Source organism: Carya illinoinensis, chromosome 11 (assembly GCF_018687715.1).
Source record: "Carya illinoinensis cultivar Pawnee chromosome 11, C.illinoinensisPawnee_v1, whole genome shotgun sequence".
Classification (NCBI taxonomy): domain Eukaryota; kingdom Viridiplantae; phylum Streptophyta; class Magnoliopsida; order Fagales; family Juglandaceae; genus Carya; species Carya illinoinensis.
The window spans coordinates 34,572,754-34,588,393 of record NC_056762.1 but is presented as its reverse complement, the minus strand read 5'-3'; the positions used below and the strand labels follow the sequence as shown (position 1 = coordinate 34,588,393).

At 34.7% G+C, this 15,640-nt stretch overlaps 1 protein-coding gene across 3 annotated transcripts in view; it reads left to right on the top strand.

The window, feature by feature from the left end:
• Nucleotides 1-1,141: 1,141 nt before the first annotated feature.
• LOC122282056 (cellulose synthase-like protein G3) overlaps nucleotides 1,142-15,640 on the top strand; it is a 47,382-nt gene continuing 32,883 nt past the window's right edge. Inside the window, exons 1-6 of one of the 3 annotated variants that reach the window (XM_043093982.1) lie at nucleotides 1,150-1,797; nucleotides 4,198-4,347; nucleotides 4,615-4,740; nucleotides 4,862-5,305; nucleotides 6,060-6,236; nucleotides 7,506-8,272. In XM_043093982.1, coding sequence (XP_042949916.1) covers nucleotides 1,183-1,797; nucleotides 4,198-4,347; nucleotides 4,615-4,740; nucleotides 4,862-5,305; nucleotides 6,060-6,236; nucleotides 7,506-8,054 — 2,061 coding nt within the window. In that variant the 5' untranslated portion in view covers nucleotides 1,150-1,182 and the 3' untranslated portion in view covers nucleotides 8,055-8,272. Of the gene's footprint in view, nucleotides 1,798-4,197; nucleotides 4,348-4,614; nucleotides 4,741-4,861; nucleotides 5,306-6,059; nucleotides 6,408-7,505; nucleotides 8,273-15,640 lie in introns of those variants that run through there. The other 2 variants (XM_043093981.1, XM_043093980.1) reach the window with 2 other exon arrangements.

Sequence of the window (15,640 nt, the reverse complement as noted above, 5' to 3'; positions counted from 1 at the left end):
ATTGGAGTAGTACTACTGCTATATCAAAACGGTTCCGCCAGAATAATTATTGTTTTTTTTTTCCCCTCTTCCTACATCGCACGCCATCTTTTATCATTGTTAATAAATTAATATAATTTTATATAATATATTAAATTTATTTTATAATTAAAATAATTTTATAATTTAATATATTACATCAAACTATATTATTTATAAATTTATTTTTATAAAATTCATTTTGCTAGATTAAACAAAACTACTTATTTAGAAATTAACAAATTATTGAATCGGTTTCCCTAACATTGAGGACCAACCCACATTTACAAAGGTGTTCAAGAAAAGATTGTGTTCTTTAATATTTAGATAATAAGATAAAATTTTTTAATTTTAGATAAAAATTTAAAGTATTAATTTTTAATATTATTATTATTTTAAAATTAAAAATAATTAAATTATTTATTATATTTTATTTAAGAATTTAAAAAAATTATACCTACCAAATTTTGTCTCCTAGTAAAACTGTACTGCTACAACCGTGAGAGTGGATTTGGAGATAAAATAACGCTACTTGTCTTTTGAATGAGTCTATTGATATTGTTAATTTTTTTTAAAATATTTAAGGATATAAAAATAATGAATTAAAAAAATAAAAAGTTTAAAAGGACTTATCGGAATTTGTCTTCGGGCTACACATCCGATGAAAGTAACACAATTCTTTTAAAAAGTTATCAATAAGTGTAATTTTTTATTCAAATATTTTTTTTAAATCTCTTACTTTGTTTTTTACAAAAATTACAAAATCATTAAAATTTTTTTTATTAAATGATTAAGTAAAAAACTAAAATCACAATAACTTTTCTCAAAACCGATGAATATATCATTTCCCATGGACCCATGGTGCTATATCAACACAGTCCTGCAAGAATAAACATCTTTTTCATAATTAAAAAGTGAAAAAATCTAGTTGCAAGTATAATTGTGTACTAATATGTGTATCAATCTATTGTGATTGGACAAAAAGTAAATTTTATTGAAAATAGTGCTAATTTAAAATTTAAGTATGAAAGAATCAGTATTGGTATGCAGATTAGTACGCGACTTTACTTGTATGTAGCAAAACTCTTAAAAAGTAGATTCCAAATAGCCTATAAACTATCCTTACAGTCACTCCTCTAGAACTGCTGTACACCACCTAAATACATGGATAAGAGCCTGAGTACCTCTCCTGCGCGCTCTCCTCTCCTTCACAGGCTTCGACACGCACGTCGCACAGCCTTCAACCGCATGTTTGCGGCGGTTTACTTCTGTGCCATCCTACTGCTGCTCTATCGCCATGCACTCAAGCTCATCCACTCCACCACCTTCGCATCCTTCCTCATCTCCCTCTCTTTTCTCATCTCCGATACTTTTCTTGCCTTTTTGTGGTTCACTCGTCAGTGTTTTCTCATGACCATTGTTTATCGTGATGAATATCCTGAAAATCTTCAAAAGGCACTACTCTTGCAAAAATCTTCTTCAGACTTACCGGCGCTGGACGTGTTTATATGCACTACGGATCCATACAAGGAGCCGCCGATAAGGCTGGTGAGCACAGCCTTATCGGTAATGGCTTATGATTATCCGACGAAGAAGATTTCAGTTTATGTATCAGATGATGGGGGATATCAAGTGACACTCTTTGCTTGCATAGAAGCTGCTAAATTTGCATATCACTGGTTACCATTCTGCAGGAAGAATAATATAATAGAGAGGAGTCCAGAAGCTTATTTTGCTAAAAATCACTCTTCATGGTTCTCTGATACAGACGAGATTCAGGTAATATTAAGTAGTTAAATATGATAAATTGTGAATAGATGATAAGGTCTTGTTTAAATAATCGGATCAGCACAAGATTTTTTTTTTTCTTATTTTGAATTTATCAGCACATGATGTTGATGATATGAAAGGAACCCAATGAGAAATTAGGCTGTGTTTGGGTGTTGAAGTCTCTTCAACACTTCTCAACACTTCTCACTACTATTCATTACTTTATTATTACTTTTCACCTACTTTTTTTACTATTCATTACTTTTTACCTACTTTTTATTATTATTTATTACTTTATTATTACTTTTCACCTACTTTTTTTACTATTCATTACTTTTTACCTACTTTTTATTACTATTCATTACTTTATTATTACTTTTCACCTACTTTTTATTACTATTCACAACTCTCCTTAACACTTCTCAACACCCAAACCCACCCTAGTCAGACTAAATGGACCAGTCGGCCTAAATTGACCAGATCATTGCGTTCAATATTAATTTTTAATAACTTGATCGTACCGGGGTCCACGTGACATTATAAGCCAAACTTCTGACTACTGACAAAATTGTCAGTATTGGAATATGGATGGTGCTACTCTCATAGGGAGTCCACCTAGAGCTCCAGCTAGTAGACATGTTTATTTTTATATCGATTTTGTTTTTTTCTCTTCATAATATTTTAAATTCAATAAAAAAATTTAAAAAATAAATAAAAATTCATAAATTCATTAAAATATATTTATTTAACAATTAAGTAAAAAAAAAAAAAAAAAAAATGGTAGACACCATCGATGACCACCATCTGTGGCTTAAGCAATTTTCTCAAAATATCTATATATCAATTGTCAGTACTTGTTTGTATGGAAGGAAAAATAAATTTACTTTTTATTTTATTTTATGTTGATTTTAAATTATATTTAATAGATATTACATTACTATTAGCGATACAAATTAATTAGAAATACCTAGAAATGATATATGGTATATAAACAAGTAAAACTCTCCAAAATAAGGTTGTCTCCTAAACATTTGGGACCCAAATTAAGGTTCTCATTGATTAGGCCAATTGCTTGCCTAGCCAAAAACAAATGGGAAAACTTGTGAGAAGGCAAAAGAAAACAAAAGAGTAAGAAGATCAGGAAAAGGTGTTTGCCCCCATATATGTTGGACGACGAAGAGTACTGCTCCAAGACGTTATAACTATGGCCGCTTGAGATAATTAAATACCTAACAACCACAATTGTTTTCTAGCCTGTTTAACTAGTGATTCTTTTGTGAGACATGAAGATCTAAGGAGATGAGGGCTTGGGGTGGTGTAGGATACATTTGATGTCCAACTCGGAATTATCTTTTAGGGTGTGGTTGTACAAGGAGAGTGTTCATGTAGTTCTACCTAAACCTGGGACATGTTTATATACCCGATTGTGGTGGTTCTTGCCCACTACTAGTAGATTGTGGAAGGGTGTACGGGATACTATGCTTGTGTCAGGTTTTCACCCCTACCATGTCAGTTGTCACCCTGCCATGTTGTGCGTGGGTCGCCAATTTATCCCTTGTGGCAGGTGAGAGGTGCGTGCATTACCTTGTCGATAGTGGTGAGTGAACATTTGGCTCTGTTGTTGCATGATGACTTTCTAGACCATTTAATACAGTGTGCTTGCTTGCCCGGCAATGTGAGTTGTAGTTCGAGCAGATGACGTGATCAGCAACGCATCCGAAGGGCCTCCTCAGGCCTAACCCAATCCTTTTCCCTTCATTAGTTTTGTACTAGGCTATGTACTGGCCAATTTGGCCCCTAAGGGAGGCCAAACCCCACACAACCCAAGTAGGAAGATAAATCTCATTCTCAATAATAATTATCGTTTTTAGTTTATCTTTTTTTATGGGAAGCTTATTTGGATGTTTCCTATCATAAGTTTAGCGATAAAAATTAATCAGTAAGGGTTTTTTTTTTTTTTTTTTTTTTGGGTGAAGGGGTGGGGGGAATGTCTATTGATGTCATCTACCATGTTTAGCATATTATATGATTAAATTATATGACATTTATAACCATATAAGAGTAGTGGTATTTGAAGGCTTTTATACTACACACCATTAACATAATAGAATTTGATTTGTAATATTTAAAACTTAAAATCTATTTTCTAAATCAAATTATACCATTTGAATGGTGTGGTGTAAAGACTTTCAAATAGAATTATTCTTTAGGCATTAATCAATGACTCAATTATTGAATATTGTTGATGGTCATGATGATCGTCCCTAGCTTAATTTCCTTATATTTCATTCTCTACTTTATACGGAGAAACTATGTGTCTGATTTTGTTGGGTTAATGTGATTATCTCATTGTCAATTCGTTTATTAACTTATCAATATTTCTCTTGTCCTCAACGTACGATATCATAGAAAATGTATGAAAGCATGAAAGAAAGGGTAGAGGAAGTCCTTGAGAAAGGGAAAGTTGGCGAAGAGTATATCACTGAGCTAGAGCGCAAGGCTTTCGGCAAATGGACAAATCATGGGTTTACCCGCCAAGATCATCCCACTGTCATTCAGGTACCTACATTTATACTATGAGCAATGCTACAAGTACTTACGATTTTATTTACAATCTTATGTATAAGACTCATTTTATCAGTTTTCTTTTTAAATTCAAATTTTAAATTATAAATTCCATAATCTTCAACGTAACAATAACTGACACGTCAATACGTATTGTTATGTAAGTAAAACTTATAAGTATAATTAGCATTTTCCTTATTATATTAAGTTTATTAGTTCCTAATTGGATATTAATTGGTAGCTTAATTCGAACATGGGCAGGTCTTATTAGACAGTGGCAAAAACAAAGACATGACCAACCATTTGATGCCAAACCTCATCTATGTCTCTAGGGAAAAGAGCAAGACTTCATACCACAATTTCAAGGCAGGTGCCCTCAATGTTTTGGTAAGCTTTCCTGTATCTGCACCAAAATGCTCCACAATATTATTTCCTGTTAACAATTTTTATCATTAATTTTCATGTATTTATAATTTTGTTTTCTCTTAATTGTCACCATGTATTGAAGCTTCGAGTGTCAGCCACCATGACCAACGCACCTATAATCCTCAACTTGGATTGTGACATGTATTCTAATGACCCACGATCACCTCTTCGTGCATTGTGTTACCTATTAGACCCTAAACTCATGTCCCAATTAGCATATGTTCAATTCCCTCAAATCTTTCATGGGGTCAACAAGAATGATACTTATAGTTGTGAATATAGACGAGTGTTTTGTTGTAATCCCTTGGGAATGGATGGAGTTTTGGGCCCTTGTTATGTTGGTATTGGATGTTTCTTCAACCGGCGAGCCTTCTTTGGCAGCCCATCAACCATTGTACCGTTAGAGATTCCTGAGCTTGGCCCTGACAGTGTTGTTGACAAGTTCATCCAGTCTCAATTGGTTTTGGAATTGGCACACAAGGTTGCAGGGTGTAACTATGAGTACAAGACCAAATGGGGTTATGAGGTAAACTTTTTTCTTATTATTTAGCACCATAGTGTTAATTAGTAGCTTTCAATTATATATATATACATACATACATATGTATGTATGTATGTATATATATAAAAGAGATCTAAGCTCATTTTATCTGTAGTAGTTCAAACCTTTAAACTTACTAGGAAGCAAGACCTATTATTTATCAATTTTACATCTTTTTTTTTTTAACTTCTTAATAATTGTTTAAACACATGTCAAATAGTAATTGAGGGTGATAGAGGTTGATTTATGCAAATTCATAATCATAAGAAAGCAGAAGGTTTAGAAAAGGTTAATAAACTAGTACAAACGATAAACTGCAAACTATTTCAGTACTAGAACATAAAACTCTTTGACAAGAAGTTTACCATTTATAACACATGGTTCAATCATCAATTAAACAATGATCTGGGAAAGCTCTTAGTTTTTTCTTATTGTCTCTCATTTCATTGGAAATGAATTGATCATTTTAACTAAATTGTATTTAGATTTTGGAAAGAGATAGATGCATAATGTAGATTCTACAACATCTAATGCAACTCAAGTATAAGAGATAGATGCATAATGCATAATACCGTTAGAAAATCCTACGTAGGATTTTCTAACGGTATGAACTCCATATATGCATTTAATACTGTACATATCTCTCTTTGTATTGAACAATTCCATTCATTCAAACAATTAATTATCTCAATCAGCTTAATTGGAATAAATGGATTGGATGTACAAATTAAATATATAGGTGGGCTTCAGATATGGATCACTGATAGAGGACTTCTTCACGGGGTTTCGGCTACAATGCGAGGGATGGAGGTCTGTATTTTGCAACCCTAAGAGGCCAGCCTTTTTGGGTGATGCACCAATCTGTCTCGTTGATGTCCTAAACCAAGTGCAACGATGGGCCATTGGCGGCCTCCAGGTTGCCTTCTCCTGTTTTAGTCCCTTAACCTTTGGTACTAGATCTATGGGCCCTATTATGGGCCTTGCCTACACTCATTATTGTTTTTGGCCCATCTTGTTTATTCCTCTCACCCTCTATGCGTTCCTTCCCCAACTGTGCCTTCTCCATGGACTTTCTATATTTCCAAAGGTATGCTTTTTATAGGTTAATATTTTTATTTTTATTTTTTTATAGCATTCTCATTATTTTATGCAAGATTTTATATAAGTTTAGTTAATATCTCAATCTTTACTTTTTGACTAATCACTCAAAACTACATATTGGATTAGCCATATCACTTCTTAAAATAATAAAATATTATTATTTTTTTAATTATTTTATCAACTTATTAATGCATTATTTATTTTTAAATAATTTTTATTTTCATAATTTTCAAGAATCTATGTATTAGAATACATAAAATCTATATATCAACCTAAATTAACTTCATTTTCAAATACAAAATATTAAAATATATACAAAATATATTTACAAAGGAGTGAGTAATAATATAAAATTCATTTGGTTAAGTTAATGTAACTCAACATACTCACATACCAATGCCTAATCCATTGTGGGAGTTTGAAGGGACATATTAGCTAAATTTTAGCTAAAGTTGTAGTATGCCTAAACCAATAAGGATGCTCTTAGCTACTAATATAAGTCTATTTTTTATGAATAGAAAAATATTACTATCACATTTCCATATATATAGCTTTTGAATTTAAAGAAATGGGTAATGCTATATACAACCTTGAAGTGTGCAGTCCCTTCGCATATTCTCTTTAAAGAAAAAGTGAGGGCCACCATTTAAAATATTACTTTTTCATGTGGAGTCTAGATTTACCCATTTTTTCGAAGGGAGTATGCAGAGACTGCACACTCCAGAATTTCAAATATAATTTCTCTTTAGAAATTTTCATGGTCAAGCTTTTAAGATTTGTTTCTTTTTTTAATTTAATTTAATTTTATTTTGAAAATAATTTTCTTTTAATTTAAATTTGATATAAGATTTTGAATTTGAACAAAAACCAAATATTATCTTTTGAAAAATATGATTATTACAGATTTTTTGGTAGTCAAAGGGGAGGGGTTTGTTTTAATTATTTTAGTTTTTGGTGATTATCCTAAAAACCTAGTTGACAGAAAATTTTAATCCATTCACTCAATCGTTTCAACGATGCCCCTCCTTTTCTATTTCGACCTTTTATCCATTTGGGTTTTACTTATTGTGAAAATATGTTGCAGCTGTCAGAGCCAAGTTTTATCTTGTATGTGTTTCTTGTCCTTGGAGCCTATGGACAAGATCTCCTTGAATTTTTGATAGGAGATGGAACAGTTCAAAAGTGGTGGAATGATCAGAGAATGTGGATGATAAGGGGGCTTACAGCCTTCGGGTTTGGATGCCTTGAGTTCTTCCTCAAATGTTTAGGTATTTCCACATATGGTTTCGGTTTGACCAACAAAGTGATCGATGATGAACAAAGCAAAAGATATGGACAAGGTATGTTGGAGTTTGGAGCCTCATCAAACATGTTTGTGCCACTAATAACGGCAGCCATTATCAACTTGGCATCATTTCTTATGGGGCTTGTACAAGCTCTAAGAGGCAACAAAATGGAGGGTCTGTTTCTGCAGATGTTCTTAGCAGGTTTTGTAGTGCTGAATGCCTTGCCAATTTATGAAGCCATGGTCTTGAGGAATGATAAAGGAAGAATACCATTCAAAACTACTGCAACTTCAACATGTCTAGCTTTGGCTCTTTATGAGCTAGTTTCTCTTCCTCTTGGGAATTGAAATTAGCAGATTTTCTTTTACTATCTAAACCATTCTTGCTTTTATATGAGTGGAACACTATATAGTTTATCTATAACCTTTGGCAAATTATATGGGCCAGCCTTTGTGCTATGTGGTTGTGAGAGCTCAAAATAAGCATGGCAGAAGTTGGATTTCTTGTGAAAAAGGAACTGGGATTTAGAGGTTTGTTCATTAATGCGTCTTCCTACTATTTTGCATTTTTGCTGTTGCATAGAGTCTAGACTCTATTGTTTCCTCTCTCTCTCTCTCTCGTTTTGTTTTGTTTTTGTCTAAGCAAGCTCAATAGATAATGAATAACATATAGATGAATATATGAATAGAGGGTGGGGGATCCTGACAAACACTCATTAAAACTAGTACATCACAAAAGAAAATAAAAGACGGGCATTGTAGAAAAATAAATGTTCCCTACCTTTTCCCCCAAGGGGAAGCTTAACAAAGTGCCAGTTTTAGTACAATCTGATAAGCGAATTATGAACCCAAAGCCAGAGACCATGGTGGTTGGTGGATTGCACTTCATTGATATGGAGTGATTGTTGGGGAGATCCACTTCCTCATGGTCACGATCCTTGGGTGATGGAAGATAGATCTTATATTAAAGTGCTAGAAAATTAAAAAAAAAAAAAAAAAAAATTAAACGCGTCGCTCTACACATCATTGTAAAAGTACTCCAAACTCTCCTAAAAGCATATATGGGGTTCTTATGTTTAGGGTTGAAGAAAAAAAGATGGAGCTCGTGGGTTGTGACATGAGGAGACTACTAAGGGATAATGAGAGTGGTGGTAATAATTGGACCTTAATGGTTCTATTTTTTTTTTCCCTTTTCGATATAAGGATATGTTAGCTCCTAATTTTAGGAAAATGATGAAGAAAGAGGCAAAAATGATTTTTTAAGAAATCAGTGAAACTTTGAAATCTACACTGACACATGAGACTCACACATTGGCCAAGTCACAGTTATGCTAGGCAAATCTGAAAGATTTGAGGGTGGAGAATTAATTGGGCCAATGTGTTTAGTGGATATGGCTTCTGTCAAAGGAGGTGCGTGGTGTCCACATGCCACTAAGGATATTTTTGTTTATACACTAAGGGCATGATCTATGTCTCATGACATGTTCTTTTTTATGAAAATTGTTTTCCATTCCAAGTCCATCTGTCCAATTTGGCTGCTCCAACTAACAAGAGTTTCCACCAACAACTAGGATTAGACTATAAAGAAACTTTCAGTCTGGTTATAAAAAACTAGCACATTCGGTTGGTACTATCACTTGCTGTCACTCATAAATAGGACTAGCACATATGCCAACTAAATTTGCAAAATGCTTTTCTACACGAAGACTTCATGGAGATAGTTTATATGACTCAACTAAAAGAAGCCAATGGATCCACTACTTAGGTCTGTTATAAACAAAACATCTGAGGTACTGTTGAACACACTATTAAGGCCCAATTTGGGTGAGTAGATGAGATACAAACTATCTCAGCTGAGTAGTACTTCATCTTTCATCTGCCTATATAAATGCTTGAAAATAAAATCTTATCTCATTTTTGATGTTTTATCTAACACTACAATAACACTACATTAATACTATAGTAACGCTAACTGCCACATTTTTAATATACGTAATTATCTATTAGAATTTTTTATTTTATTGTATTATATAATTAGAAAATTATATTTCAAATTTTACAAAATATAGTACAATAAATAGGTCATAATATAATAATATAAAAATATATTTTGGAAAAGTAAAAATATTTATGAGTTTTTAAATTAATAATAGATATTACTTATTTTTAATATATTCATAATATTTTCAACCCAATAGTTAAAAATACTTTTCCGAAATTGGTGGGACCCATCACTTTATCAAATTTCTAAAAAATTAAAATCATATCATCTCATCTCATTATCCAAACATACATTTTTTTAAAAGCCATCTCATCTCATCTTAACTAAAAAAATTTCCTCCTATTCAAAGTATCTCATATCATCTCATTTAAACTACATAACCAAACAAATTCTAACTATTTCAATTTGCTCATCTGATTGAGAGTGATAAGCAGAATGAAAATGTAGCTTAGTACCATGCAATATGAAAAGCTCCTTCCAAAAACTACTCGTGAAAGTGACATCTTATTAAGGATAGTTCCTCTGCTATGGAAATATCAAGCAAATCACGCACAACACCTTCAAGTCAATGCAACAAGACAAATCAACAAGGAAAGCAATAATCAATATCATTGTATATACCTTTTTCAGTTTCTTTATAATATCCTTGATTGTAATTTGTACAAATCTATTGTATAAATAGTGCATTGATCCTTCAGTAAAGATATACTGGAGGGATCTTCATCTCACTGTCATTGTTCTTCTGCACACATAAAGGTTTCCAAACCTAGTCATGGTATCGGAGAATACCTAGGACCTACATCCAGGGCCTTTTTTTTTCCCTCGTGGACTGCCACTCTTCCTCCACTTCCCTGCCTTTTAACACAATGGTTCATATGTTATCCATCAAACTCAGGTCCACCAACTATTTGCTTTGGAAGATTCAATTTCTTTCTCTCCTTACAAGCCAAAATCTACTTAGGTTTGTTGATTGTAATCTTAAATCCATCCCAAATCCTCAGTATCTTCTTTGGCACTAGACTGATCAACTCAGTCTCAGCTTAATTTTTTCCTCTCTTACGGAAGAAGCGATGATTGAAGTCTTAGGCTTAACATGTGCTTTTGATGTCTGGCAAACACTTGAAGCCTTATTCTCTCATAAGTCCAAAACTTGAGAGATCCAATTAAAGGATGAACTCCAACTAATGAAGAAAGGCACCCATAGTGTTGATGAATATTCAAGAGCCTTCAAAATTCAATGTGATCAACTTCATGCCATGGTTGACCTGTTGATGATACTGACAAGGTGCAATGGTTTCTTGGTGGTTTAGGGATTGACTTCTCTTCCTTTTCTACCACTATGATGTCTCAAACACCACTGTCTGTTCAAGGACCTTGTGCCAAAAGCTCAAAGCCATGATTTTTTTGTTAAGTTTCTTGAATCTTAAGCAAGATCACTGACTGCCTTCACTACTCAATGAGGAAGCAAGCACTCCTCTTGTGGTGCTCGCCGTAGTCGCAATGATGGCTGTTATGGATGTAGTTGTGGCCCTCCATTCTCCAATTGCAATTCTCAAAACTAGCACACAAGCTCGTGCCCTCCACTATCATCTCGGCCAACTTGCCAAATTTGTGGGAAAGTTGGTCATCTTGCTTCTATCTTTTGGGAATGTTATGAAAGCTCTCAGACCGCTAATGTTGCTGAAGCTTTTTCCTCTTGTTTTATTCAAGATTCTCGAGATTCTGACTAGTACACTGACAATGGTGCCTCTTCCCACATGACTAATGATGTTGATCAGTTGTCAAATGTTTCTCCTTACCTAAGCTCAGATCGAGTAGTTGTTGGTAATAGTGCTTCTCGTCCCTTTACACACACGGGTTCCCTCTCTCACACCTCTTCCTCAGGCTCTCTGGTTTTAAATGACGTTCTTGTTGTTCCCTTTATCACCACAAATTTAATCTCCATTAGTAAATTAACCTCTGATAATCAGTGCTTAGTTATTTATTTATTTATTTTTTTGTTCTGGATTTACTATATAGGACCTTCACGAACCGGTAGTTTGAAGCACGACCTCTTTGTTCTAAACCATGCGCTCTTCTCACTTCTTTGCATGATACCAGTCTTCATGCACCCTTTGATATTTGGTAGTTTGGGTCACACTGCTAAGCTCACTGTTGAAACTCTTAATAAAGATGATGTTATCTCTCTTTCTTCTTCTCCTTCCTTATTATCTTCAAGTTTATGTAGTAGCTGCCAATTAGGCAAAAGTCATCGTCTATCTTTCTCCATTAATGAAAAACATAGTGCTGTTCCATTTGAATTAATTCATTTTGATTTAAGGGGTCCTTCTCCCATTGTTTCTTCATTTGATTTTTGATATTATGTTATTTTTGTCGATGATCATTCTTGCTTTACGTGGTTTTATCCTCTTCAGCAAAAATCTAATTTCTTTACCACTTTTGTTAAATTTCATACCCATATTCAAAATCAATTTTCTCACTCTCTCAAGTCCTTCCAAAGTGATGGTGGCAACAAATTTGCCAACCACTAGTTCCAGCAATACTTGGCCTCTCATGGCATTGAGCATCGTCTCACTTGTCCCTATACAACTACCCAAAATGGCCGCTGAATGGAAGCATCGTCACGTTATCGAAACGGGCCTTACTCTCCTTTTTAGCTCATGTGCCCTCATCCCTTTGAGTTGAAGTCTTCTCTATGGCTGTATACATCATTAATCAGCTTCCAACATTGACTCTCAAAGGTTAGTCACCATTTGCAGTGCTTTATGGTACGTCACCCTACTACACTCATTTTCGTATGTTTGGTTGCTAGTGTTACCCTTATCGTCCTCACCATGCACTGCACAAGCTTGCTTCTAAGTTCACTCCATGTGTCTTTGTTGGGTATAGCTCCATGCATAAAGTTTTTGCTGTTTAGATCGTCAAACTCAATGTGTTTTTGTCTCTCGTTATGTTGCATTTGATGAATCTTACTTCCCTTTTGCAGGTGATTCTTCAGTCTCTTTCAGTCCCTTGAATGATTTTCTCACATTTTAGACCTAACTTATTCTTTACCTTCACCTTCTTCTGTTAGTTTTTCTTTATCTTCTACAAGGTTTGTTAGTGTTCCATCACCTGCTGCTGCTCCCTATGTTCCAAGTACTGCTGATCCTTGTGTTCTTGTTTTGCCCTCCTCCTCTGTTTCTCCAACAATGGTTGCTGCTACTCCTTCTTCTGCATCTATGCTGCCCTCGCATGCTACGGATTGCCTTGCTATCTCTACTTCATGCAAAACTAATCTTATGACTACTCACTTCAAGTCTAGAATTTCCAAGCCCAAAGCCTATCACGGTGTCACAAGCTTGCCACTGACACCGATTTTTTCAATCATTATTTGCTTTGAAGGAACCCCGAGGATTCAAATCTGCCTACTAGCACTCTGAGTGGGTATCAGCCATGGATGAAGAAATTCAAGCATTGCACACAAATCATAATTGGTCCTTGGCTCCTCACCCTCTTGACAAAACTGTTGAGGGATGTTGTTGGGTCTTCTGCACCAAACTGCTTCCTAATGGTTCTGTTAAGCACTACAAAGCGCACTTGTTACTAAAGGATACACTCAACTCCCTGGTTTTGATTATGATGAAACTTTTAGTCTCGTTGTGAAAGTTGCCACTGTGTATCTAATTCTTTCTCTCACCACTTCCACTGGTTGGCCATTGCGTGTCAGCTTGATGTTAAGAACGTCTTTCTTCATGGCACTTTTAAAGAAGAGGTTTACATGGATCAACCCCTAGGCTATGTTTATCCCTGTTTTCCTAATCACGTTTGTCAGCTCCAATGTGCTGTTTATTGTCTTAAACAAGCCCCTTGTGCTTGGTTCCATCGGTTCATTACATTTTTGCTTCCCACATCTACTGGGACCATTTATCTTCTCCTTTATGTTGATGACATTGTTGTTACCGACAGCAACTCTCAACTCCTCACCATTTCATTGCTCGTCTCGGCAAATAATTCACTATGAAGGATCTTGGGTCTCTTCATTATTTCTTTAGCATTGAGGTTCAATCTACCTCCTCTGGTTTGTTTCTTAGTCGAACCAAATATGTTGTTGACATCCTCCAGCATGCAGATATGGCTAATTGCAAACCTATTGCTACTCATATGGTAGTTGGTCAAAAGCTCACTCAAGCTAGCTCTACATTCTTTAATCAAACCCTTTATCGATCCATTGTGGTGTGCTAAGAAACAGCCTACTGTCTCTTGTAGTAGAGTAGAATTGGAGTATCGCTCACTTGCTCTCATTGTAGCTAAAGTCACTTGGCTCACACATTTGCTTCATGATCTTCACGTTCCTCTTTCGGATACTTCTAAAATCCTCTGCGATAATTGCAGTGCAATTTCTATGTATGCTAATCCCATTTCCCATGCTCACTCTAAGCACATTGATTTGGACTATAACTTTGTACGAGAGAAGGTAATTGCTAGTCTCTTATGTGTTCAATTTATTCCATCTAATCTCCAAGTTGCTAATCTCTTCACCAAAAGTGTTTCACGACCTTAATTCCTATTTTTTTGTCCAAGCTTTCCGTCTCCTCTTCCATCATGGTTAGCTTGCGGGGCATGCTAAGGATAATTCCTCTGCTATGGAAATACCAAGCAAATCACGCAAAGCACCTTCAAGCCAATGCAGTAAGACAAATCAACAAGGAAAACAATCAATATCTTTGTATATACCTATTATGGTCTCTTTAGAATATGCTCCTTGATTCTAATTTGTACAAATCTGTTGTATAAATAGTGCATTGATCCTTCAGTAAAGATATACTAGAGAGATCTTCATCTCAGTGTCATTGTTCTTTTGCACAAATCAAGGTTTCCAAACCTTGTTACTTCCCTATCTATTAAAATAGTTGTTGGCATACCATGCAACTTGAAGATCTTATAAATAAAGAGCTTGGGTACTGAAGCTGCAGTGTAAGGGTGACATAATGGTAAAAAAAATGAGCATATTTTGTAAATCGATCAACCACCACAAAAATAATAGAAACTCCCTTTGAAACATGAAGAGCATAAATAAAATCTACGGAGATATCACTCCATTATTTAGTGGGAATTGGCAATGGCTGTAACAACCCAGCTGCCTTAAGTTCTCCAATCGGCAGTGGGTATGGATGCCTTAAGTTCTTCTTCATATGTTTAGGCATTTCCACATATGGTTTTGGTTTGACAAGAAAAGTGATTGACGATGAATAAAGCAAAAGATATGGACAAGGTATGTTCCAGTTTGGAGCCTCATGAAACATGTTTGTGCCATCAATAACGACAACCATTATCAACTTGGTATCATTTCCTATGAGGGCTTGTACAAGTTCTAAGAGGCAGCAAAATGGAGGGTCTGTTTCTGCAGATGTTCTTAGCAGATTTTGTAGTGCTGAATGCCTTGCCAATTTACGAAGCCATGGTCTTAATGAATGATAAAGGAAGAATACCATTCAAAACTACTGCAACTTCAACATATCTAGCTTTGGTTCTTTATGGGCTTGTTTCTCTTCCTCTTAGGGATCAAAATTAGCAAACTTGATTTTTCGTGTCTATATTATTCTTACTCTTATATGAGTGGAACACTGTATAATTTATCTGTAACCTTTGGCAAATTATATAGGCCAACATTTGTGCTATGTGCATGGTTGTGAGAGCTAAAAATAATCATGGCAGAAGTTGAATGTCTTGTGAAAAAAGAAATGGGATTTAGAGCTTTTTTCATTGCATCCTCCTACTATTAACAGATAGATCAGGAATATATGAAGTTAGATGATTGGAAGAAGTGTCATGATCTGTACCGCAAGTCCAGATTCTCTGGTATTCTAGATTTGTACCCTATAGCTTATTTACATCTATATTGGTTTGGTAGATTATATTTAATATTGTTAATTTCTCCTACAACACTTAA